This window comes from Nicotiana tabacum, chromosome 23, assembly GCF_000715075.1.
Source record: "Nicotiana tabacum cultivar K326 chromosome 23, ASM71507v2, whole genome shotgun sequence".
Lineage (NCBI taxonomy): Eukaryota > Viridiplantae > Streptophyta > Magnoliopsida > Solanales > Solanaceae > Nicotiana > Nicotiana tabacum.
The window spans coordinates 99,442,713-99,469,699 of record NC_134102.1 but is presented as its reverse complement, the minus strand read 5'-3'; the positions used below and the strand labels follow the sequence as shown (position 1 = coordinate 99,469,699).

The following is a 26,987-nucleotide window of genomic DNA, read 5'->3' as shown; positions in this document are numbered from 1 at the left end:
TTATAAAAAGATATTATGACCAATAATTCAATATTCAATGTATGAAACCTAAGGAAGGTTCCAAGTAACAGTAGAAATGTCACAAGGATGGAAGTTCACCTTCTGGAAGCTTCTTTTGTGTCTATGTTCCTTTAATTAATACTTTTTAATTCGACTACACATATAGTTAATCTCTTTAAGTCAAATACATGTTTTGTGGTTGCAATTTTGCAATTTTTTATATCACCGTTGAAACTTCACCCCATTCATTGAACTTTTTTCTCATTTTTCTCTCTCTAACTTTTTAAATTTGGTGAGGACCTCTTTTTCGAAGATCAGATTTTATTGTTTTTTTAATTTGGTTACTTGCCAAAGAGAGATGATATTATACATAATTCTCCTAGTTGAAATATCCTAAATCCTCATGTATAAGCATAAGTCTTACCTACATTCAAATACGTCGTTCACATCTTTTTTCCTTTTTCAAAATATGAATGCACAGTAAAAGTACTCTTTTAGTTTTGTTTTATTCAATTGATGCAGAGTTTAAGATGTTAATTTTTTACAGATAAGTGTTGGTAGAAAAAATATTAAAATAATTTATTTTTGTCAATAATTATTCTAACACTTGACCAAATACTTTGTCTAATATAATAGTTTGATAGTTCAATGTTAATTTAATGAAAGTTATGAAATGGTATTCTAATGAGAATGAGTCAAAATATTTTCGAATGTGTTAAAATAGCAAGGATGTCATATAAATAGGGATTAAAGAAACACTTGATTTCCCCTTTAGTTTAGATTGGCATTTGAAAAATAATTATGGAAGCATGTTGTATTAAAATATTGAGGAAAACATATAGAAGCTCAAACTTAAGTACGATAGAATAATAATCCATTAAGAATTCAACTTTGTTTATGTGGCAAAATAAAAAAAATGAACAAAAAAATATCAAAAGTATCACAGATAAAGTGGGGACCACAGGAAGTTAGGAGGCGAACGTTGCTTCTTTATTTTTTTTTTGGGTGGGGGGGGGGGGGGGTCGGGGTTGCCAGGTTCATGTATCTAACCCAACTTCCGTTTTCCCCCCATATCTGAAAGTAGAAGATATTAAAATGATGAATAAATGCGAAAAGAAATCAGCCAAATATTTTGCCGTTCTTCTTCATCACTCCTATTTGCCATTTTCAAGAACAATTTGGAAGTATAAAACTATACAACTTTCTTCTTCGGGTATAGTTTCATCATCTTCTTGTCTTGTAAATTACCAGCTGCTGAGTTTTATCATTTTAATTCCGTGCCCCATTTACCGACTATTTGCAGGTGCATTTTCCTATTTTTCATTCTTGAAATTTAGTTAGTTGATTCTTCCATCTTTGTTTATTATCAGTATACATCAAGATGTCAGTCTTGGGTCTGTTTCATTGATATTTTAAATCAAGTAAGAAAAATGGATTAAATTTGTGAACATATCAACAATGTTGCTAACTATCAAAAACGCTTTTGATTTCATCTTTGAGAATCTTCTGTTGCTTTGTTGGAAAACTAATTCAAAATTGTAGTACGAAACCTTAGTTATTTAGGATTTGATTTATTTAATTCATGTCTAAATAAGATTTGTAGCCAGAATTAATATAGGAATAGACTTTCATGTTTCTAGTTGACATAGGTTTTGTACTATTATAAATAGGGGTATTACTAGCTTATTTTATGTGTGGAGATTTGTGGAGGAAATAAAGCATTGTAGAGAGCTTTCAGAGATTAATAATAAAATACTTTTCCTTCATATTGGTATCAGAACTTCTACGATCTTGGGAGAGAATCAAGTAGCTTCCGCTGTTGGCGGGCGGCACTAGGCAATGCGTGCTGCCCGTCTGGCCAAAAAAAATATGTTGGTAAAATTATAGATAGTTGTCAACAAAAGTAGATTATTCGGTAAAAAATTTCAAAACAGATTCAAGAAAAAAAACAAGTTTAATGAGGTGTAAAGAAATATGGCACAAGAAGAAACTCTTCTTAAAAGTTGGAGAAAGGTTTTAAAAAGTTGGAAGTTGATTAGGTGTTTCAACAAAATTGGGTGTTTGATGACAAAGTGCATCAACGTTGGTGACAAAGTGCATCAACGGGAGTTGAAGACAGGTAATTCAACAAAATCGGGCGTTGGTGACAAAGTGCATCAATGGGAGTTGGAGACAGGTGTTTCAACAAAAATAGGGTGTTGGTGACAAAGTGTATCAACGAGAGTTGAAGACAGGTACTTCAACAAAATTGAGTGTTTGTGACAAAGTGCATCAACGAGAGTTGAAGACAAGTGGTTCAACAAAATTGGTTGTTGGTGGCAAAGTACATCAACGAGGGTTGGAGACATATATTTCAACAAAAGTAGAATTTGGAAAAAAGTTCTCCAAGACAACAATACAAACAAGTCAGACGTATACAACTTTGAATTACGGGAGAATGTTGGAAAACTAATTCAAAGTTGTAGTAGGAAACCTTAGTTATTTAGGATTTGATTTATTTAATTCATGTCTAAATAGGATTTGTAGTCAGAATTAATATAGGAATAGGCTTCCATGTTTCTAGTTGACATAGGTTTCGTACTATTATAAATAGAGGTATTACTAGCTTATTTTATGTGTCGAGTTTTGTGGAGGAAATAAAGAATTGTAGAGATCATTCAGAGATTTATAATAAATTATTTTTCCTTCATGCTTTGATGGAGGAAGATGACAAAGCACTGTAGTCAGTGACCAAGTGAAATAAACCTATTGAATTCTCTACTAAATCGTTGGTTATATGAATTTGGTATATTTCTTATTTAGGCAGATAGTCTGCAAATATGAGATACTCTTGGGAGGGAGTGCAATGCAGTCTTAACTAACTATGAAGTTAAGATTCTCTCATTTTAAGCTGCAAAAAGGAGAAGATGTTCTCAATTCTAACACAAGGTACTTATAAGATCGAATGTACGTCCTAGATCTAATAGAATGAATTTGCCGCATCCAAACTAATACCAATCCAAGCCATTTTATGAATAAAATGTGACCAATTAACATCCAATAAAGTTAATCGGGGTGGCTGGGGAGTGGGGTTAGGTCAACAACAACAACAACAACAATAACATACCCATTATTATCCCACACTGTGGGGTCTGGGGAGGGTAATGTGTACGCAAATCTTACCCCTACCTTGTGAGGATAGAGAGGTTGTTTCCAATAAACCCTCGGCTCAGAAAAGCATTAAGCACCACATTAATGAAAATATAGACAAGAAGGGACAATACCAAAATGCCATATAAAAGCAGAATAAAAACAACAAGACAGTAAGGTGATCAACAATGAAAGAAAACAACGGTTAGTCATAAAAACCTACTACCAACATAAAACGAGACTACATGCCAATACTACTGATATGAACACTCAAGACTACTTACTATACTACCCTAATCCTCGAAGTCATGTCCTCGGTCAGCTGAAGCTGCGCCATGTCTTGCCTAATCACCTCTCCCCACCTCTTCTTTGACCTGCCTCTACCTCTCCGTAGGCTCTCCAATGTCAACCTCTCACACCTCCTCATCGGGACGTCTGTGCTCCTCCTCCTAACATGACCAAACCATCTAAGCCGCGCTTCCCGCATCTTGTCCTCAATAGGGGCCACACTCACCTTGTCGCGAATAACCTCATTTCTGATCCTATTTAACCTGGTGTGCTCGCACATCCATCTCAACATCCTCATCTCTGCTACCTTCATCTTCTGGACATGAGCGATCTTAACTGGCCAACACTCAGCCCCATACAACATCATTGATCTGATCACCACTCTGTAGAACTTACCCTTAAGTTTCAGTGGCACCTTCTTGTCACACAAAACACTGGAAGCGAGTCTCCATTTCATCCATCCCGCCCCAATACGATGTGTGACATCTTCATCAATCTCCTCATCCCCTGAATAATAGACCCAAGGTACTTAAAACTCCCTCTCCTTTCCCTTCCCCTCCTTGAGTCTCGCCACTGAACTTACACTCCAAGTATTCTGTCTTGGTCCTGCTCGACTTGAAACCTTTAGATTCCAGGGTCTGCCTCCATATCTCTAATTGCGCGTTCACACCGTCTCGCGTCTCGTCAATCAATACAATATCATCTGCAAATAGCATACACCACGGCACCTCCCCTTGGATGTGGCGCGTCTGTACGTCCATCACCAGAGCAAACAAAAAAGGGATGAGTACCAACCCCTTATGCAATCCCATCATAACCGGAAAATGGTCCGAGTCCCCACCCACCGTCCTCACTCGGGTCTTTACTCCATCATACATGTCCTTAATCAACCTAACGTAGGCAATAGATACACCTCTAGCCTCCAAACATCTCCACAAAACTTCCCTCGGAGCTTTATCGTACGCCTTTTTTAAGTCGATGAATACCATATGCAAGTCCTTTTTTCTCTCTCTATACTGCTCCATCAATCTCCTAACAAGGTGGATGGCTTCTGTAGTCGAACGCCCCCGCATAAACCCAAACTGGTTCTCGGCAATAGACACACTCCTCACCATTAGCTCTACTACTCTCTCCCAGACTTTCATAGTATGGCTAAGCAGCTTGATACCCCGATAATTATTGCAATTTTGGATATCACCCTTGTTCTTGTATACAGGAACCATCGTGCTCCACCTCCACTCTCCGGGCATCTTCTTCGTTCTAAAAATGACATTAAATAACCTAGTGAGCCACTCCAAGCCTGCCTTGCTCGCATTCTTCCAAAACTCCACCGGAATTTTATCCGGCCCGGTCGCTATGCCCCTACTCATCTTACGCATAGCCCCCTCAACTTCATCAACTCTAATCCGCCTACAATACCCAAAGTCACAACGACTCCCGGAGAGTTCCAAATCACCCAGTATAATTTTAGTAAGTCCTAGTTAGCAGCTTCTCAAATTGTCCAGTAAGAAGCCAAAAGGAAGTTATATCAGTGCAAAATTCATCAAAATACAATGCAGAAAATCTTATTGTTTACACTTATTTTTTTTGCATTGATATAGTAGTAGTATCACTGTACTCAGGACCAGTTTCCATCTAGAGGAAGATCTAGGATTTGAGTTTTATGGGTTCCTACAACGACCTCAAGTTCATACTACAATAACATATGGGTCCATAGTCAAATATCTATACATATTTGGTGGATTTCTTATGTGTATATGCAAGGTTTAAGCAAAAGCTACTAGGTTCACCTGAATCTATAAGCAACACCGTGGTTCCGCCCCTGTTTCCGTCAACTACAATCTGGTAACAGCATGAAAATGCAATAGTTGGCCGTCCACATGTTTGTGCATCAATACATGAAGCACCAACTGACATGTATGATCTTTTTTTTCCCTCAAGTTCTCAGCTGTTAAGATGACCCCCTTTACAAACCACGTAAAAAAGCCATATTCCTTGGTGCCCTAGGAATCATGTCCAATAGGTATTGGGAGCCTGACTATTTATCACCAGAAAATCTGTGGAAGTATGATTTAACTGAGAGCATCCCACTTCTTTCTCTCTCCAATCTCCATCTCCAAGTGTCCTAGCTAGTAGTGTTGATTCTATTTGTAAAGAAGTCAATCAAACATTGTAATTCGTCTATTTCTCAATCCAGTAGGTTTTCCCTGAATCTCAGCACCCAATGAGCTCCCCATCCCGTTTCCTGCGGATCTGTTGTAATGCCATCCCCCTCTGACTCGAGACTCTATAAATGTTTGGGCACGTGACTTATAAGAACACTAGTATTGGAAGTTTGGAACTTAAATAATAGGAAATGCGTATGACAGAACACAACTGGGATAGAAAGGTTAAAACCCCTTCAGATTCTTTTCCTGTCTGTTAGTTGAAATAGGTTGGGAAATTATTCCGAGGCAGTATTATATCTGTTTAGTTTCTTGCTACTTCAGATCTACAATGTCATGGACTATTGAACATACCTAGTAATTTAATGCTAAAAATGCTTCTTCTGTTTTCCAAGCACCACTTCTTGTGGCTCATATTTGACTTCAATTATAGAGGTATAGTGTCATTCATTCACACAATATCTTTTGCTCGAGGCAACTTGTTGATAGGGAATGTTGATTCCTATCTAGATGATGATTCCATTGCACTACTGGCACACTTTATTAGGGTTAAATACTCTGAAATCATCCCTCCACATGTATCCTGGACAGTATGGTTAAGGAGAAGTGATAGGCTAACTGTTATCCTCGTCTTTTGTAAAGTTCAAATGTCTACAAAACTAGTATTTTTGGTGTAGTAGACAGGCTGTATATGATTCAGATCAAATGTTGGAATTCTTGGATTTCTTGCATTTCTAGCATACCATGCTTTCTTTTGTAACGTTTCAGGCTCTTTCTTGATGTTGTGTTAGCAATAAAATTATAATTTGTCAGTCAATGGAAAACATAGTAGTGTGAAATCATCCAGTGTGATTGAATACAAAACATACGTTTTGCCAGTACCTGTCATTTGTTTGTCGTTCTTCAAAGCTATAAGCAGATCCCAAGTGTTGCCTACTTCTAGAAGCCACTTCTCACTATCCAAAAAATGAAACCCAAAAGAGCAGGATTAGGAATCACCAGAGAAATACTTTGATTTTTTTTAAGTTAAGAAACAACTCAGAGAATTCTACTTAGTCATTTCACAAGAATACCAAAATACCACATATGCAGCTCAAATGGCAAGCACAAACCTGGATTTAAATATTGAATTGCAAGAGCGCAAAGGATTCCTGGGGAAGAAAGAGATCGACACAATTTTTTTGCAGTGAGCTATAGAGCAGATCATTGTGAAGATCTAATATTCCATGTTCCTTTTTTATAAGGAAGCACAAACCTGGGTTTAAAAATTTAATAGCAAGAGTGCAAAGGATCACTATGGAAGAAAGGGAATCGACAGAAAGTTTGCTGTGAGCTGTAGAGCAGATTATTGTGAAGATTTAATATTCCATGCTAAGTAGGGACACTGAGACCATGCATTCAAAACTCTAGAAAGAGAGTACAATTCTCTAAGCTGTGATTGAAATTTTACTGAAACCAGTCATTAACTGTAAGCTTGAAGGAATGGTATCAGTTACCGCATTTTATATGGAAGAGAACTTTCCCATTTCTTAGAATTGATGAATACGAGTTGTATCCAATGAAGTTTCTTATTATTTTTAGATGTTTTATCTTCATTTTCAAACTTCTTTAACCATCATCAGCCATGGATGTTGATGCTACATCTGCTGATCAGTTGGTGCAGTTGTATAAAGTAGGACAATTGATACCTAATGTCTTTTGATAGCTGCCTCAACTGACTTTTGTTTTTCTTCTTTTCGTGCAACAGAAACCTCTTTTTCATGACTGCAAAACTGTATATTGCCCTATGCCATCAGGAGGACTTTCTTTAATGGATTTGGAACCTGCCTACAAAGTGGAGAGCATAAGAACAGTCGAAGACATTCAGCATGAATTTTGGCCTCTTAACGAAATAGATCCAGAGAATGCTAAGTTCCCCTGTTGTTTAGTGTGGACTCCTCTACCAGTGGTCTCATGGTTGGCACCTTTCATTGGACATGTAGGAATATGCACAGAGGATGGTACTGCTGTCGGCTTTTCTGGTTCCAACTTTATTAATGTTGATGATTTTGCATTCGGTTCTGTGGCCAAATACCTTCAACTAGACAGAAAGCAGGTATAACTTCTTGTGACATGCTCTAAGCCTTTGAATTGTTATTGTTGAATTGTGTGGCCACCACATTTAAAGGTTTAAGTTGTTAGAGAGAACACAACAGACCCTGTGTAATCCCATAAGTTGGGTCTGGGGAGGGTAGTATGTACGTATACCTTACCCCTACCTTTCTAGAAGAGAGGCTGTTTCCGAAAGACCACCCGGCTCAGGAAAAATAAAAGGAAGGGCAGCAGCAATAAGAGAACTCAATTTTAGTTAATTCATTATGTTTTCAGTACGCCCCCTCGTGTGTGAGCTAAACATGTGAATTCGTTTTGATAATGTGTGGCAATGATAATTGAATTCAGGACCTTTGCCTACTCGGATATCATGTTATATTATGTAACTACCTCATCTCAAAGTTTAAATTGTTAGAGAGCATACTGTTTTGTTAATTCATTATATTTTCAACAGTTAGTTGTAGCATTATTCCTGTATTCCACGCACTAACCACTCCTATCTCCCTTAGTGCATTGGTGTTGTATTTTCATTCACATGCTAGACATTGCTTAAGCAATAGAGCTGATTTATCTTACCAATAGAATACTGACAGAATTGTTGAATGTTGAATTCCTTGACAGTGCTGCTTTCCACGAAACCTTGCTGCGCACACATGCAAGCATGGCTATAAACACACAGAGTTTGGGTCTGCAGTTACTTGGGATGATGCCATTCAATCAAGTATCCGTCATTTTGAGCACAAATCGTATAACTTATTCACATGCAACAGCTATTCGTTTCTCGCTAATTGCCTGAACAGGCTCTCTTATGGTGGATCAATGGACTGGAACATGATCAATGTTGGAGCTCTTTTATTGTTCAAAGGACATTGGGTTGACAACATCTCAATCTTGAGATCATTTTCACCTTTTATTCTAGTTGTATGCTTTGGCATTTTCATGGTGGGATTGCCTTTTTTGGTAGCACTATTGGCTTTCTCACTTCTTCTTTTAGCATGGTTTGTTTTTGGTACTTACTGTGTCAAAAATCTGTTGGATTCCTAGATTTCTTGTATCACACCTGCTACAAGATTAAAACTTTTTAAATTCTTGATACGCAGAACTGCATCATGACACTTCTTGTGAACAGAAAGTGTACATTTGATACCCAAATTTCCAGTACCAAATGAAAATTGACAAACAGATGACAAGGTAAATGTGGATTGCTGATTATTAAGCTCTAGTTATTCCTGAAGAGTGGGGAAAGTCTCTTCATTGGAAAACGTTCCTAAATATGTTCTGACCCTGTAATAACCCAAAATATTTTGATAAATGTTATAAAATCTTGAATTATGGTGGATGTCCATAACCATCAAAGGAGTAATGCTCACTACTCTTCTCCATTATCTCCATAACTTTCACTACTATAATACTTATGGAGTTATGATTGTAACTCCATAATCTCCCCATGATCTCAAATGCTTAATGCCATATTCAATGACATATTTCTTCACTCTTCATGCCTATATAAAAGCCTTGTAATAGATGGAAAGAACACACAATTGAAGAAGAAATAAAATCTCTTCCTTCTCTCTATCTCCATTTCTTGTTCATGTTTTACTAAATTACTTTTATTTCATAATACGTTATCAGCACGAATTGCGAAAGAATAAGTAATGCAACCAAGAACATAAGTTCAAAATAAGGTATGCTTATAGGTATTGCAACATGTGTTTGTGTAGATGAAATCTACTTCTTTTGATTTTACCGATTCCCCATTTATAATAACCATGCTCTATTTAACGTACAAATAAGGATGACAATTAAGTGATATATATTTATTATTGAGTGGTTTCTTCTCTAGAATATATTGCTTAATGCCTTAATACTCTTAGTCTGACAACCATGAACCAAATAGAAACCTATCAAGCTAATAAGTAATTTAATGAATGTTTGATATTTGTCATTTTCTCTTTGTGCTTTTCTCACTGTCCAATACCAAAGAAAGAAAACAAAAATATACGCTTACGTGCTCTTACCAAATGAACCCGTGATTTTGGTTTATTAATAGCTCTATCTAATGTTTTATTATTGGTTGATATTAACAAAAAGTGAAAAGGAGTTATATGTTAGCTTGGTGTAGATGAAACAAGGTAGGCCCGTCAGATGCTAATATTTAGTTCATTAAAAAAACTTTAGTGGTTCTATAAGATATGTATATTACGAATATAATAATTACTATATCCTAGAGTTTCCATGAAATTAAATTTCAAACATGTTAGAGCTAAATACTGTTAATCCGGAAAAGGTGATTTTCTAACTCATAATACTTATGTCACATAATCATGTTGGATTGAGATTTTACTTTTCAATTTTTGTTTGGCTTTCTAATATGATTCTATTGCTTCTTTGAGAAGGAAATAAAAAACTTTTTAGAGTGAAAAACTTTACACTTAGTTTTCTATTTTGACAAAGGCAATATATTACGTTAATTTTTTGCTTTGGGCACATGAAAATAATGTCAATTATATTATGATCCATACTAATTAATTAGATGCACATATAGTCTATCTAGGTTGATTATTTTTCGAAAATCATCTTTAAAAAAAAATAATAACAATTTTGGGTGACCAATAGCATTTGATGTGCTTTAACATCTTGATTAAGTTATTAGGTTATATGGATACCCACTAATTGGCTTTCTCTTCTAATAATATAGTTCATATGCTGCATCAAATTAAATATGTGATAAAGTGATGCAAATTCTTAAATTTTATTTATCACTAGACGAGTTTATATTTATAACCATTAAAATGGGTAATACTTAAAAGTTGTATGATGACGGAATACTGTGATAACATTGATTAAGGGTAAGATGGTGGGTTTAAGTCCCAGCACACCATGAGAGTAAGACATCGAGTTCGAGTCCTGATGCTCAATGATGATAAGATTTGGGTTTGAGTCCCAATTTATTATGGCCTAACATGCCTTTATATTGGTAAGGTATTGAGTTTAAGTCTCAATATACCATATTCATGATATAATGGTGACTAAATAAACATAATATATTTTTCATGAAAAAGCATGAAGTCCCACTTGATTTGCTCCATTCTTGAAGTGAATGTGGTAGCGGTGCATAATAAGTCTAAATGAAGATAAGTGATTGACCAATGAACGTGGGGGTGCCAAACAAATGAAAAAATAATAATAGTTATCATTATGGTCATTATAAAAAGGGAGAACAATAATGGTTCTCAAAATATATCCTTCAAAAGGTGAAGGCCATGTTTACCATCAAATTGGTATGAAAAATAATAAAGCACATAGCTATGACTATACTTCATTCTTTGAAGAGAATGTGACTTGTGATAAATATTGAGAATGCAGACCCATTCATGAATGTGAATATGAAAATATGTGATAAAAGTAATGAATAAAGACATACAATGCATGATTGGATGAATACCCCACAACTCTCAACTCACCTCTAAGGGAGGTTTGAGTGAAATAAAGAGAATAAATATTATTGTGTGGTTACATGAATATATCCTTGGTCACGTACATGTGATACGCCAAAAATATCTTGGCATGCGTTATAAAAGTTATTAAAGGCAAAATTAAAGCAAGAAATGATTTTGCATATGATGATTTGACCATGACAATAATTATTATATGATTTTCTCCGTAAAGGATATATTCACCATATGGATAGTGTGACAAAAGATCTTATAGTACAAAATCAATTAAGAGCTCCGGAAGAGCTAATTTGTTACTACCCGATGGGTAAAATTATTCATGACATTAATTGTAGTAAGTCTCAAAATAAACTTTTTGAGTTTCAAATGTACAAGCCATAGTGATTGGCATATTGAGACAATAAATGAAAGAAATATTGAATATCTTCAAATTACTATAATTCATATCGGGTAAATATAAAATGTTACCCGACTTTTCTTCTATTTGTACTACACAAGTATAAGCATGATGATGGAATCACATGTCACAAGTAAACTAGAGGTTTACTGAAACAAATATTAGTAGGCATGACCGGTTGGCCATCCCGGTTCAATTATGATGCGAAATATTAATTGAGAATTACATTGGCATATATTGAAGAAATAGAAGATTCTTTAAGAATTCACTTGTGCTGCTTATTCTCATGATATATCAGTTAAGGTTGGGAATGAATCCCTTGATTTCTGGAACGAATAAAAGGTGATAAATATATGGATCCAGTCACCTGACATGTGGACCGTTTACTATTATATGATTTTAATAGATGTATCTATTCTATGGTCACATGTGCATTTGTTATCAACTTGCAGTTTGGTTTTTGCAAGGTTACTTGCTCAAATTATTAGAGTATAGTTCCAGAATATAAATTATGATGATTTATCTTGATAATGTTGGTTTAAATCCAAGTTAGTTTAGCAGAAATTGTATGCCTCCAATTACAGCTAAATCATTGGTTATGAGAACAAAATTGCCAAAATAAAATTTGGTATGCGATATATTATTTAATATAGAATAATACTTGTACGCATCTAGCCAAGTTATGATACGTTCTCCCTATCATAATTGGTTCACGGTCAAGAACCGAATAATTTTCATCTAGAAATATGAATGTGCTATAAGAATTAATTGTTCCACCACAATGCACAAAAATGGGTATCCAAAGAAGGTTGAGGATATGTGTAGGTGATCCCAACATTAGGGGAGAATATGGACAGCTTAAAAAAATAATACATGGAATGAATTATTATGAGTACACCTAGATCCTCGTATAAGAAAATGTGCACTTGAAGTTCAAGTGATAATTCATTTATATTGCTAGTTGTATTTGCTGACCCAAAGCTAAATGTTATATTTCAATTGTTAATGCTTCAAATAAAATAAAGTCCATAAGGGACAGAGTCTATAGCACGCAGGAAGCTTAATAGACCAATCGGTTCCAAAGATAAAACTCCTTGAAGAAGGAGAGCAGAAAATGTTCAAGATGGTCATAATAAGGAGGCAAGTGCTCTAGAAGAGCACCATGACATAACACTTCATAAGACCTCACGGGAGAGACTCAGGTACCTGTAAATAATGAGATCTCGATAAGTTTTGTCTTTATTGAGTGATGATAGAACCGATGCAAAATGATCGTCGATGATGTTGTTAATATAATGTAGCGCTCGATATTATTAATATTGACGAGGATCTTGAGCTCAAATCTGTCATGAAATTTAGACGGATAAATGATTGACCACATAAAAAATACGCAATGAAAATTGACTTCACCTGAAAAATGTGAAGTTCGACGGATAGTCCCAACACCTGAAAGTATAAAGCCATTGGGGGTATAAATGTGTTCTTGTGCGAAAAAAGTCAAGTTGATAGACATAAAGACGACTTGTGTCACAAGAAGATTTGTAAAGATCCTGCATTGATTATATAGAGACATGTTCTCCTATGGTGGATGTAGTCATTTCAAATTTTAATCTGGCAACACATGAAAAACTTGATATGCGTATAATGGAAATCATTGAAGGATTTAAATTGTTCTGAAGCATATTAAGGTTTTCAAGAAATTTATTAAATAAAGCTTCAACAAATTCTTATGTGGATTAGAGCAGTCGTGACGTACATAATTTGTTTTTGTATCTATTGTAATTGGTATACTAATGTATCTTGCTAGGACCATGAGTATACAATATGCTAGTGAGATACAATTTTATTCATATATGAAGATATTGGAATATTAGGAATCATTGATATAGATTTGTTTATTCTAAAAAATATTGTCAAGGTTTTGTTGGTTATGCAAATGCAGGTATTTTCTGAAGTTCATTCTTCAAACAATCTATTTATATATGAGGGCACTGCCATATTATACTTTCACAAGACTGTCAATTATTGGTTCAAGTCATGCCAAGATATTAACAATTGATAAAACAAGTACCTCAATACACAATAGATGTGTGGCAATTGGCCTACAAATTGAACATGTAACAAATGGATTTTTTCCCCCATCAATCAACATACACTGAAAAGGTTTTAAAGTGATTTTATATGGATAATGCACATCTATTTAGTACCCCCAATGGTTGTGAGATCGCTTGACATAAATAAAGATCCATTTCGGCCTCAAGAAAATGATCAAGAGCTCGTTGGTGATGAAACTCTATATCTTAGTGCAATTGGGGCATTGATGTATCTTGCCAATAATACCCGACCAGATATTGCTTTTGCAGTAAGCTTATTAGCAAGATTCAGCTCCTCCCCAACAAGAAGACATTGGAATGGTGTTAAGCATACATTTAGATATCTTCGGGGAACTCTAGATATAGGATTGTTTTATTCTAATGAGTTCAAGTTAGAAATGATTGGCTATGCCGATGCGGATTTCGTCTGATCCAGATAAAGCCCTATATCAAACAGGTTATTTGTTTACATATGGAGGTACAACTATATCATGGCGTTCAATGAAACAAACAATAGTTGTCACAGCTTTAAATCATGCTGAGATAATAGCTATTCATGAAGCTAGTATGGAATATGTTTGGTTGCGATCAATGACTCAGCATATTCAGGAAATATGTGGTTTTCTTATGAAAAAAGATAATCCAACTACACTATATGAAGACAAATGTTGCTTGCATTGCTCAACTAAAATGAGGATAAATCAAAGGAGACAGAACAAAACACATTTCACCAAAGTTCTTTTTCACGCATGATCTTCAACAAAATAGTGAAATTAATGTTCAACAGATTCGTTCATGGGAAAATTTGGTTGATCTGTTCACTAAGGCATTATCAACTTGAACATTTGAGAAGTTGAGACAGAAGATTAGAATGCGTCGTCTTCGAGATATTAAGTGATGTTTTCATGAGGGGGAGTAATATACGCGTTGTACTCTTTTCCCCTTAGCCTAGGTTTTGTCCCACTAGGTTTTCCTGGTAAGGTTTTTAACGAGACAACAAATAAAACGTATTACAGATATGTGTACTCTTTTTCCTTCACTAAATTTTTTTTCTACGGGGTTTTTTCTTAGTAAGGTTTTAACGAGGCATATTATCTATGGACATCCAAGGGGGAGTGTTATAAAATCTTGAATTATGGTGGATGTCCATAACCACCAAAGGAGTAATGCTCACTACTCTTCTCCATTATCTCAATAACTTTTACTACTATAATATTTATGGAGTTATGATTGTAACTCCATAATCTCCACATGATCTCAAATGTTTAATGACATATTTTTTACTTTTCATGCCTATATTAAAGCCTTATAATAGATGGAAAAAACACACAATTGAAGAAAAAATAAAATTTCTTCCTTCTCTCTATCTCCATTTCTTGTTCATGTTTTACTAAATTGCTTTTATTTCATAACAATATACTTATTATTTGTGAGATTGAGATTAATTAAATAATTAGTGAGCCTAATATTACACATTTAGTTGGGTAATAAAAATAATTAGAATAATAAATAATGATAAAAAGAATGTGCTAGGCCCACATTATTTCCGTGCTGGCCCACGTACAAAGACTTAAGTTAGAGGGTAAGGTGATTAACTAATGCATATACATAAGGGATTAGTCGGCGGTAGGGGTGTCGATGGTTTGGTTCGGCCGGTTATTTTATAAATTTTATACTATATCAATTTTTTTGGTTATTTTATTATGTATAACCAAAATTAGACTTTTCGAAACTGTCCCAATCATATCGGTTTCTCTTTGGTATCGTTACGGTTCGGTTAATTTTCGGTATTTTTCTTAAATATCATGTAAAAGGCACTAGTAGAAGTAGAATGGAGTAACATACGTACTTTTATAGGACTTAGCAAAACTCTCTAGACATTTTGTATATTTTAAAGGATGATGAACTAAGAAAGCATGAAAGATGGTTAGAGTATAGATCCATCAATATTATACAACAACGTAAAAGAAACTAAAGCAAATTAATACAAAGTAAATTTAAATCACACGAGTGGAAAGATATTAACCAAGTTGGGACTAGGACTCAAGAATAAAGTCTATAGAAAATTAAATATTCAAAAAGATAAATTTAAATCATACGAAAAGAAACATATTACATTGTAGTTTGCTACTCATAATCGCTAATATGCTGAAAATAATTAGTTTCAATAGGAGTAGCATAATAGGTTTGAGAATTAGTATTTTGAGTTTAATTACTTGTTAGCTTGTAACTGTTTTCATAATTCCAAGACCCAAGGAATATTTAATGCTTTATTATTTTTAAACTCAATATATAAATATATTTTTCACATGTAAATTTATTCGGTACAGTTCGATATTTTTTTCGGTTTATTTTCATAAAATAAAAAATCTATTCTAATTATCGGTACGGTTATAAATATATATAAAAATCTACGATTTTATTAAAAGAAACATATAGATCGATTCAATTAATTTAGTCAGTTTTTAAATATCTATAGATACACTAATCGGCCGCACACATAATTTGGAAGAAAAGGTTACAATTTGTCTCTTGGTGCAGTAGCATTGTCGAAACCGAGAACTAGGAGAGTCGACTGCTTTTGCAACTCAAATTGCTATCCAGGTATAACATTAACTTCATATTCCTAGAATTAAACTAAGGGTAGTTAAAGTTATTTGTAATGATGACAAGAATTATTTTGAATACATAGTGGCCATGGCAGATACGTACCTAGAAAACTTTGGGAAAATACATAGAATCTTATAATGGAACCTTACTATTTAATAAGAACAAAGCTCTTTAGGATTGGTATTATGGAATCGGAATACTTGGCATAGGAATCTGTTCCAGAAAATTTCATCCAACGTTGGATTAATTGTATTTATATATTCATGAAATATAGACTTACACTTCATTCTTCATGGACAGATTCACATGTGTTTATGAAACCGATACTATCATATTCTACTTAGGAATAAAAGTCCGAATGAGCTTTAATGTGTTTTTGAATATCTGTGTAACTAAAAGATTAGTCGACTAGTTAATAGGTCACATGCCGAGTAACAAATTGTACTCTAATATAAGAAATTGGTCCGTCTAGTATAATTGACATTGTTAATTAATATTTTGGATAGATTGAGGCCATTGAAAGTTGTTTGGTTGGTGTTCTAGAAGTCGCAAGGTTGGGAAACTTGTCGTTGACGAGGTAAGTGAGACTTTAAGCTTTGATACTTGCTTTTCCAAAATTCATTTTGAAAGTATATTTTGTCTGTCTGATCCATGTGTTGGGACGAGCATGCGCTTGGCAGAATCGGTGGTCTTTGACCAGCCGCAAATATATATTATTTTGTAAAAAGCTGAAATTATTTAATAAGTACTTTGTGGTATGGTGTGATGTGGCGTAGCCTCGCGCTATGGCGTTGGGCGTTAGAAATTATTTCTTCATCGCCGTGATATTTTTGGGGCATTGTGTATGCCACCGTAATATGTTTGGGGCACTGTGTATGCCGCCGTGGTAGATTTGGGGCATTGTGTATTCTGTCGTGGACTCGTTAGGGTGTTTGGTTAATTTCCTGCACTGCCGTTAATGACAAGTCCTTAGTGTAGATTGTGTTGAGATATATATAGTATTGTTGTTGAATAATTGTTTGGACCTTATAGAGTAATTATATGGTGAAGGATTTCTGTGCATATTATTTCTGTGCTCGTTGTGTGTTTGTATTTTCTAACACTTGTTCCAGAGGTATTCAGAGTGGAGGGTCGAGGATCTTACTCGGTTATATTTATGTATAACTCACTCATTACCTACATGTCCATACAGATATTGTTGCTGAGGACGAGGCTAGTGAGTAAGGCGTTCGTTGAGTGGATTCTATTGGTGAGGTGAGCCGCCGCATTATTCGTGGAGGCTGTTGTTTCAGCTCTACCTATCTTATATCTATTATTTCTTTCGAGTTTGCATGCCTGTCACTTAAACTTCTATCACTCTATTAGATGCTCAACGGTCTTAGTATGGAATTTGAGTTAGAGATTTATTATTTGAGTGTTCACTAGATTTTATAAATAGATTAGGCCAAATACGTAGACGGACCCTTAAACTTGACTTCAATTTCCATTTAGGCATTTTAACTAGGCCAGTAAACACTTTAATTTCATCCCATATGTGCATATTAAACACATATTTGACAACTCTAAACATACATAAGTGCGTGGATGCTACTTGCTATTGACCATGCTAATAAGACCAATAAGAAAATGACATGTCAGCAAAAGAAAACGCTAAAAACTAAAAACAGACAAAGATTATTTTTCCTCCCAAGCAACATCCCCTCACCCCATCTACTTTCCTTATCTCTCTCCACCTTTCATCACCCAATAAAAGTACCATATGTTAAGATTCTACTTTACTTATTATTCCCCCAATTTCTAAAGTCCTCCATTTCTTCTGCATTCCATCTTAAATGTCTACCCAATTTTATGGCCAACAAAAATAACAAGAAAATCCACAACCTGCTATATCCATCGTTGTGAGACTACCGCAAGTCGATAACATTTGATTGTTTTTTCTTTAAGGAGAAAACGAGAAAATATTGGAAGATAAATCTATTTTTTTTTTTCAATTCCAGTTGATCGATCTTATTGGAGGAATAATGATTGGCTTGACTTCGCCGGCCAGTATTATTTTCGAGCTTCCAAGTTTTTTTTTTTCAATTTCGTGGGGTATGTTGTGATTCACGAAATTATGTCTCTTCACTTTTGAAATTGCTTGATTTTGATATAAAGAATCCATTTTGATTTCTGAGTAAGTGAAATTGTGGGTTTTTGTTGCTGGGTTTCTCTCTATTTTCTTTAATATTGTGGTGGTTTTGCCTCTGATTTCTGGTATAAAGCAGGTTAATTTTGAAGAGTCTCAGATTCTCAAATTCTAGCATTCGAACTTTAAAATCTTTTATCTTTGAACAATGGTGAGTGGTGGTAGAATGTGGTGAGGAAGAAGATGGTGTATTTTTTTTAATAGGATGTCACATATTTGCGGCTGATCGATCTTTGGGGAATGATGGTGAATGGTGGCGGTAATGGATGAAGAGTGGTGGTAGTCTGGTGGTTACACGGTGAATGTTGGTGGTTGTTGTATATGTGGAGAAAAAGAAATATTTTAAAACAAATAAAAAAGAAAAAGAAGATATACTTTTGCTTGTGTTGGAGTGTTTAATAGGTACTGCTCTTAGTTAAAGTGTCTAAATAGAAATTGAGACCAAGTTTAAGGGACCGTGTAGGTATTTAGCTTATAGATTATGGTTTTAGTTGGATAATAATTTCGTATTTAATAATTTTAAATACGTTTGAACTTGTTCGTATTTCTCTCAATGATTATATAAAAGGTCAAGAGTAAAGGCGGGCGGTGTTCGTTGAGTGCCAGTCACGTCTAGGGGTAGTTTGGGACGTGACAGAGCCCTTATAAAACAAGAAACCTCCAAAATGATAAGTTAATATTCTGGATAATTGTTTTCCTTTCTTATCGAATTACCCTTAATACTGAGCTTTTACCAGTGCCTTTCATGAACTTCATCATGCTCCACATTTTGTAGCCTTCCATTGCCTAAAGGCCACCATATTGAAATCTATCTGTTGACATCACAAGGTTTGAACCCTGCTGTCTAAAATCTTTTAAAAAAAGACAAGACACATAATATTAGTGCCATAACCATCCATTTATATGAACCATAGAATATTCTTGTGAATAACACTATATTCAAGCAACACTTTAGTCTAGCAGTCAATGAAGTGAGTGAAAATCATAAGAGACGACAGTACAAATTCTAGCAGAGACAAAAATATTAGGTGATTTCTTTTCATCTGCTCAAGTCTTCGTAGGTAGAGTTGTTCAATACCTATGCTCATGGGAGATAGCAGATATCTAGTAGATTAATAGAGGTGCGGTTATTGGACTTTCGCTATCTAGGGTGCAGCATTCAGACCGCTTCGCCTAGTTGCACGACGCTTGTATTGCTCTCCCACAATCCCGTTTCACGATTTAGACAACTCCCATTTTGCCCGCAACGGGAATCGCTTTTGCTTTCTTTTCCTCTGGCTATTAAGATCTTCAGTTCGTCTGGTTCTCTTTTGCCTGCCGAGGGCTTCAGCAACTGCAAGTTGGCCGGACACCACCATTATAGAATAATACTGTTCAACAAGTTTTCAAAGGTGTTCCATGTATTTGACTAGATAGAGTAAGTACAAAGTCAATATTATCAAATGAATGACGAAAATTCCCAGAAGAATTAAACAACGGAGCTTAAGTAAGGGAGACCCCATACCTTTCTTCCTGGGAAGGCAAGGATGTGTCTCTAAATATCTATTTCTGAGCCAAAAAAACTCCAGTGAAGTCAGAATATTTTAACAACATGATTTTGTTTTTCTTTTAGCAAAAGCAAAGAGAATTTTAATAAGTGTAGCCATTAGTTGATCCATAATTAGTTCAGACACAAAAGTTGAAAACTGAAATTTCACCAATATGGGTCATGAAAGAGTTCATAACATTTTTCTCATATAATTATTTTACTATTCTCTCTTAATATTTTAATTGTTCTGAATTTTACAATTTATTTTTGTTTAAAAGTCTTTCTTACATATTAAAAATCAAGTGTACCTGTTAATTTTGTTTTATTACATTTACAGAAAACGCTTTCGGTGGCATATACTGATTGACATCTTTAACTCGATCTGAATTACAAAATCCCTTAATGCTTATTATAATATGTTGTGCTATATGTTCCCATCTTATCTTGTCTGTGAACCAGTGACTCTTTAAAAGTTTATTTACATTCATTGTACATTTAGCTAATGGCATTAAAAAAACTCAACCAAATGATCATGTCAAAGATAAATACTCTAAAAAGAATAGAACGTTCTGACTCAGACAGTCAGATTACTGTACCACACGTAGAAGCCATCTAACTGGCAATTCATGAAAAGGAAGGATTCTGAACTGTAAGCATGTGAAGACTATAAAGAAACAGCCACTTGACACTAAAGAACATACTTTCTAATTGATTGAAAAATAGCAAGATCTCCTACACAGCAGTGGTGTAGAATAAGAACAGACCAGCATTTCATAACCAAAAGAAACAATAATGGCAAAAATATATATACATGGAAATTGTTTTTTTTTCTCTTCTTTTGGTGGTGGGGTGGGGTGGGGGTAAGTACACAGCATATTCTAACTAGATTGCATAGGTTTGGGGGGGAATACATTTGAAGATTCACTAATCAATACTCTTAAACACCATCATATACAAGAAATTTTACAGATTGATTGTGAAAATAAATGAGATGCCGATGGCAGCTTAGGCCATTTCACCAGAAGAAAAGCCGCTGGCTGCTGCTTTAGACTTGATGATCAGCATGTCCCCTGCTATAATGGAGGACATTTCTTGCAATGACTGAAGTATTTACCCAGATTAAAGGAATTCCCAGCTCCAATCACATCGCAACGCTATGATCTAGTACACCACTTGTCACAACAAATGGCTTTTCTCCGAGTCCTCAACCTGTGTATGAAAAACAAAACTTGGGAATGCAGTAGTGATGTCCCTGTAAAATGAAGCACAAGAAATCAATATTTGCGAAGGTTTCCTTCTGACTGGGAAATGCAAGGGTTTTCACGAAAGCGCATTAACGTGTAGGAAGAGAACACGGAAAAATTTTTACTTCTCTGATTTATTACCAAAGAGATGAAGCAAAACAACGCCAATTTTATTTTGGCCACAAAATAAGGCCTCCTGTGAGAGGAGAGAATTTGACCGATCAGATGACCCACCAAACAGAATAGAGTTCAAAGGCAAAAGACAAAGGAAAAGGAATACAAAAGATAAAGGATGTTCATATCTTGTGTCCAGAAATTTTTGACTGCTCAGGAGATAATGAGTAGGTACCACAAGCTTCCTTCTTTTATTTGGGGATAGAAACGCCAGAATCTTTTTTCCCTATTGACCTTCAATTATTCTCTTCCGAACCAAATGAGAATGTTTTTTTTTTCTTTTTGAGTGGTCATTGGGGGTTTAGTTTCTCCTTCATTTTATTTCCCCCCTCCCTTCCTACTTAGCACAACAAGTATGGTGAAAGAGAAACCGAAGAGAGAAGAAAGAAAGACAGCAAGACTAGTAAAGATCTCAAATTCAGACCTAATATCCGGTGGTTTGCATGGAGATTGAATCAACAATAATAAAAGCACAGACGCCACGATAGAGAAGAACAGTAAACATACTTCAAATAGGGAAGGGTCATGTTCTTCAGCAATGAGGGGTGTCTAATAGCGAAGTCTTGCCAGTCCTTCTTATCAATCTTACCATCCCCATCGGAATCAGCATCAGCAAATGTCTGTCAGAAACATGGAGACATAAATATTATGATTTTGCAGACATAGGTTCAGAGAAAAGATTCACCTTGACGAAAGCATACCTTATCAATAATTTCCTCTACCAGTTCATCAGATAGTTTCATTTCAGATTCCATCAAAATAGCAATTACCATTTGCTTAACCTAAATGAGGAAACTTTCCGATCAATTCTTTTGATAAAAGTACATAGAACTATAGAATTAAATTAGATGTGAACTTTAATATACAGAACCTGCAAGGAGATTCTGCTGAAAGTTAAAATAATTGAAAGCATACATAGGGAGTTCTCCAAACCCCACTTGTGGGATTATACTGGGTTGTTGTTGTTGTTGTTGCATGCATATGGATTTCAACGAAAGATTGGTCACGCTTTTCTGGAAGCTGCCTCTTCTCTCTCCCCCACCCAAGGACTCACAACCTAGACTAAACATTCCCAATTTCAGTTACCGTAAACTCAAACGCTATCTATGGATTGCAACCTTTATTGCATCAACATGTGCACAAACTTTCAGTAGCTACAACAATGATTCATATATGTACTTTATATTAACTAGTACTGCATGAAACTGAGTGTCTTTATTTCAAATGCACTGACTCAACAACTGAAGAAAAAAGGATGGCATTCTTGCTTAATAGAAGGATAAATGATGACTTCTGATCAAGTCTAGGATCAGTATTTATCAGGTATGGAATTGATCACATCAGATGGTGCAGGTGTAGGAAAGCTTGCAAGTTCAACGCACTTTCTAAATATATAATGCTATCAAGAATTGGTCCTCATAGCATCTTAACTGCTGGCAAAATATTATCAACTTCGACACTTGTACTTCTCATATATCAGCTATAACAGCTTTTAATAAGTTGAAGTAATTGACTTATGGTAAATATCCTATATGAACCCTTGTGTGGTCTCCCTCTTCTGTCCCACTTAAAGGGAAAAAAACCATAGTTTGATATTTTCAGATGTATAATCTAGTCTGAGGTTATGAATAATCACTTGCAATCACATTCCCATCTGACTTTACAAATCAATCATTTTTCATCCAGAATAATTTTTGAGACATCATCAGATCTATATTCTAGCTTCAGTTTCAGAACCAATCAACTTTCTAGGTTCACATTGGTGGCAACTTATTTCTTCTTTTAATAAGTTAAAGGTTCACATCGGTGGCAACTAGTTGAAGTCATATATAGTTTATAGCGTGCAATTATGGAAGAAAAATCTATATTCCAAACATTCCCAGCATTTCTGAATAGAACTTAAACACTAAAGAGTGCAGGTTATCAGTTATTGCGAGACTTAATTCGAAGGTAGTTATTTTAAAAGCATCTGGTACTATCACATTTTTGGAGTAAATTAAAAAAGAATTTCAAACTTGTTTACTCACTTCTTCTCGCTCAATGAACCCAGTTTGTCGTAAATCATACAACCTAAAGGCAACTGCAAGAGAACCAAAAAAAAAGTGATTACAATGAGTTACAAGCATCAGATGACTTGAGTTACTATTAACTAAGAGAACGCCTTGCACCCCTTACAGTCTATTTTGTCTTCTATTGGAGCATAGGGATGGAAGATATTAAGTGCATGGATAAATTCCTCAAACCCAATGACTCCATTCTGCTTTTCATCAAAAAGATCAAAAACCTGCAGAAAAGGAACTGGAAAGCTCATTAACATGAAACTAGAGACCATTTCTTGATAAAGAAATAAGGTCAGCCAAAGTTGATGCAAGGCAGATTTCTTATAACCCTTTCTTCACTTTTAAGCTCTCTCCAATTTGTATGTCAACCGCTAGAAAGGAGCGGGTCCTCAATATAGTTTGAACAAGATACTACACTTAAAGAACCACAAAAATTAACACACAGTTGCTTGACTTATTTAGAGTAAAGACAAAATTCAGATGGAACAAATAAGGTTGCTAAAAGGTCGGAATGATTGTCTTATGTAGCACTAGGTTTAGGGTTTGTCTGCAGAATCATACAATGATACCTGTTCAACATAATGAGGAATGCAAATGAGTTCGACTGAAATTTACAGAGTGAATAAAATACACTACAAACATCAAGTTATCAGTTTATTTGGCATCAGCTTGTGGTCAGGAAAAGTATAATCAATCCGATGCATCCAGATTTACTGATCCATGACCGCAGATAGCCAGTTTGTAACAACAACAGTAACCTGTCTTTTTCAGCTGAAGCATCAAAGTGCACCTAAAGTGGTATTTTTAGGAAATTCAATTCTAACATTAGCCACATATAATGTGCTTGCATTATCATTATTATTATGGTAAAGGAGAGAGATTTTCCAAGAGAGAACATGAGATGAAGTAGGAACAGAAGTTTTAGAGCATTTACCCGGTCCAAAAAGAGATTCTCACCATATGGAGTTTGAAATAATGCTAGCTGAAGCTCTTCCTGAAAAGAAAGCAAAAGATTAAAACAACATAACGATATTTTCAAACTTCTGCATATACTTCAGTTAGAAAAAAAAAGTAAAAAAGGAAAGGGGAAAGGCCACTCAAAGACCTAAAAACTTAGCAGAACTGATATTTAAAGAAGGAATAAAGAACATTGTTATCCCAAACTATCAATTGAGATAAAGGAGGTCTCAAATCAAGTAATAAAGGAGTAATAACAACAAAAGCAAAGGAAAAAAGGAAACACACTCACCTTATGTATCAAACCATCATCAATGATAGAACAACTCAACTTTTTAAACAACTCGTATAGTGCTTCCACTTCATTTACATTAACTGCAAAATCAAATTTCACAATGATAACAAAAAATCAAATTTTCAGCAAAAAGAAGAAAAGAAAAAGGAAAAGGGGAATATGAAATACATCGAGATTCGGTGGCAAGACGAGCAAGGTCCGTATAATCATAACCCAACTTCTTCTTGTTGGGACGGTACAAATGCTGACATTCCAAGCAACCAGAAGCAGCGTAGATTAGAGCTTCAATGAGTGCTATTATTGGGAAAAATGCAGCACATATTTTCTCTGAGATTGTTAATGAACTCGAACTCTGAAGAAATCATAACAGATCAATAAATACCCAGAAATTTATATATAAAACAAAAAGGGAAGATTGAGTTTGTTGAATTACCAGAGAATCGCGGGTTGAATCCATTGATTTTTATCACATTTCTCCCTTAATTGCTTCCTCGTACCAGCTGGTCCAGATTACCAATGAGAGAGAGAAGACAGAGAGGAGAGAGAAAAAGGTGTGTGTTTTTATGTGGTATGCGGAAGATTGTCTTGAAAGGATTGAACACGATGTCTATTTATAATTTTGGAAAAAGGGCCAAAATGCTTCTTTTACTTTCGAATATTGTTTATATTTAACCTCTATTATACTATCCGCCTAAATTTATTTCAATCGTTATACTATTCGGCCAAATTTATTCTTATTATCAACAAACTTTTAAAAATTACCTTTTAGTCTGTTAGGTGTCCTAAAATCTCCCAAATTATTTTAATTAAGTCACTTATTCTTATTCATTTATTATTTTCGAAATAATTGACATTTACTTGCTTTCTTAATTGGAACAAAAAATAAGAGAAAGAAATATCAAAATAATATAACGGTTAGTAAATAAAGTATAGGAAATTGAAGAATCTAAATTAGATAACTTGTATAAATTTTAAAAATATTTACAACATCCCAACTTTAATGAATTCGTTGCTCCAAAGGGAGGAAGACTTTGCAAGTATGAGTGATAGAAGTTGAAATTTCTTAGAGACTTTACATTGTCGGATTTAACTTTGCTTTAATCAAATGTCTACGCATTGTGCACTCTTCTTGAGTTAGTCGATCGAACTCTATACTAACCAGACAATAACAAAATATATTCGAATATACATGTACATACATGATAATCAACTGCATATAATACACAATTAATAGACCCATTGAATTCGACGGTGTATATATGATTGAAAAATAAATAAAATTTTAAACCAATTCCAAACTCATTATTACAAGAATAGAAGTGGGCGCATTGGTAATTTAAAATACCCATAAATAATTTGTATAGTTCAGTACCTTTAGCATTCACATCAATAGTAATTTCTGAAAAGTGGAGCAAGAAGAACAAGACAACAAGTGATTTAAATAAAAGGAAACTGGGAGATTTTGGATTACTTAACAAATTAATGGGTAATTTTTAAAATTTTACTAATGGTAGGGGTAAATTTGGCCGGATATAACGGTAAGGATAAGTTTGGCCGAATAGTATACAAAGGTTAAATGTAGATAATATCCGAAAGTAGAGGGATATATTTGGCCCTTTTCCCTATATTTTTTCCTCCTCGTCTTATATTGTTTATTCTCATTTTCCAATTTCATAACTTTTGTACAGTCAATTACTTTTCTCTTCGTAATTTCATAACTTAAAACAACGAACTGTTTAAGTATGCTAAATTAATTTCATAACTTTATAATATATCAAGTAAATATGTTATAATGAATAAATACTAATAGTATAATGCATAGTATAAGTTAAGCTCTTCGAGAATAGGATTTATAGGGGTCGTTTGTTAGGGTGTATAAGAATAGTGTTGAATAAGGTGTATTAGTAATGCACAGATTAATAATACAAGTATTAGTTATGCAAGGAATTGTTTCTTATAAACTGTTTGGTGTGGTGTATTAAAAATTAAAATGCATTATTTTAGGAAAATTAGTTGCTTACAAAAATACCCTCCATATTAAGCTTTAACGGACTTTAAGGACAATTTTGTCTTTAACCTTACTAATGTATGCATTAATAGCCTTGGTATTACTAATACCATGGTTTGTTGTGTATTAGTTATACATAGGATAATACCAAATATGTTGTATATCTAATACTTGCATTAGTAATACATAGATTTAGCCAAAATTATCCCTTATGTTTAAGACATAGTCTAACTTTGTCAGGTTGAGCACTTATCGTCCTTTTAAGGTTGGGATAAGGTCTGCGTACACTTTACCTTTTCGAGACGTCA

General features: G+C 34.6%; 2 protein-coding genes across 3 annotated transcripts; one reads left to right on the top strand and one right to left on the bottom strand.

Moving 5' to 3' along the window:
• The first annotated feature begins 1,059 nt into the window (after positions 1–1,059).
• LOC107831598 (protein REVERSION-TO-ETHYLENE SENSITIVITY1) lies at positions 1,060–8,766 on the top strand. Of its 2 annotated transcripts, none has more exons than XM_075246337.1 (3): positions 1,060–1,213; positions 7,330–7,677; positions 8,295–8,766. In XM_075246337.1, the coding sequence occupies exons 2-3, from the start codon at positions 7,369–7,371 to the stop codon at positions 8,715–8,717; spliced, it is 732 nt and encodes a 243-aa protein (XP_075102438.1). In that variant the 5' UTR covers positions 1,060–1,213; positions 7,330–7,368; the 3' UTR covers positions 8,718–8,766. The 2 variants fall into 2 exon arrangements, with proteins under 2 accessions (XP_075102438.1, XP_075102437.1); XM_075246336.1 differs by having other exon boundaries at positions 1,082–1,303.
• Positions 8,767–20,623: 11,857 nt separating this feature from the next.
• On the bottom strand, positions 20,624–25,258 carry LOC107831597 (calcineurin B-like protein 10). Its single transcript, XM_016659380.2, has 9 exons — positions 25,105–25,258; positions 24,840–25,023; positions 24,669–24,751; positions 24,354–24,413; positions 23,535–23,643; positions 23,387–23,439; positions 22,061–22,141; positions 21,867–21,979; positions 20,624–21,193 (listed from the first exon to the last, which is right to left on the bottom strand). The coding sequence occupies exons 1-9, from the start codon at positions 25,126–25,128 to the stop codon at positions 21,118–21,120; spliced, it is 783 nt and encodes a 260-aa protein (XP_016514866.1). The 5' UTR covers positions 25,129–25,258; the 3' UTR covers positions 20,624–21,117.
• Positions 25,259–26,987: the final 1,729 nt, after the last annotated feature.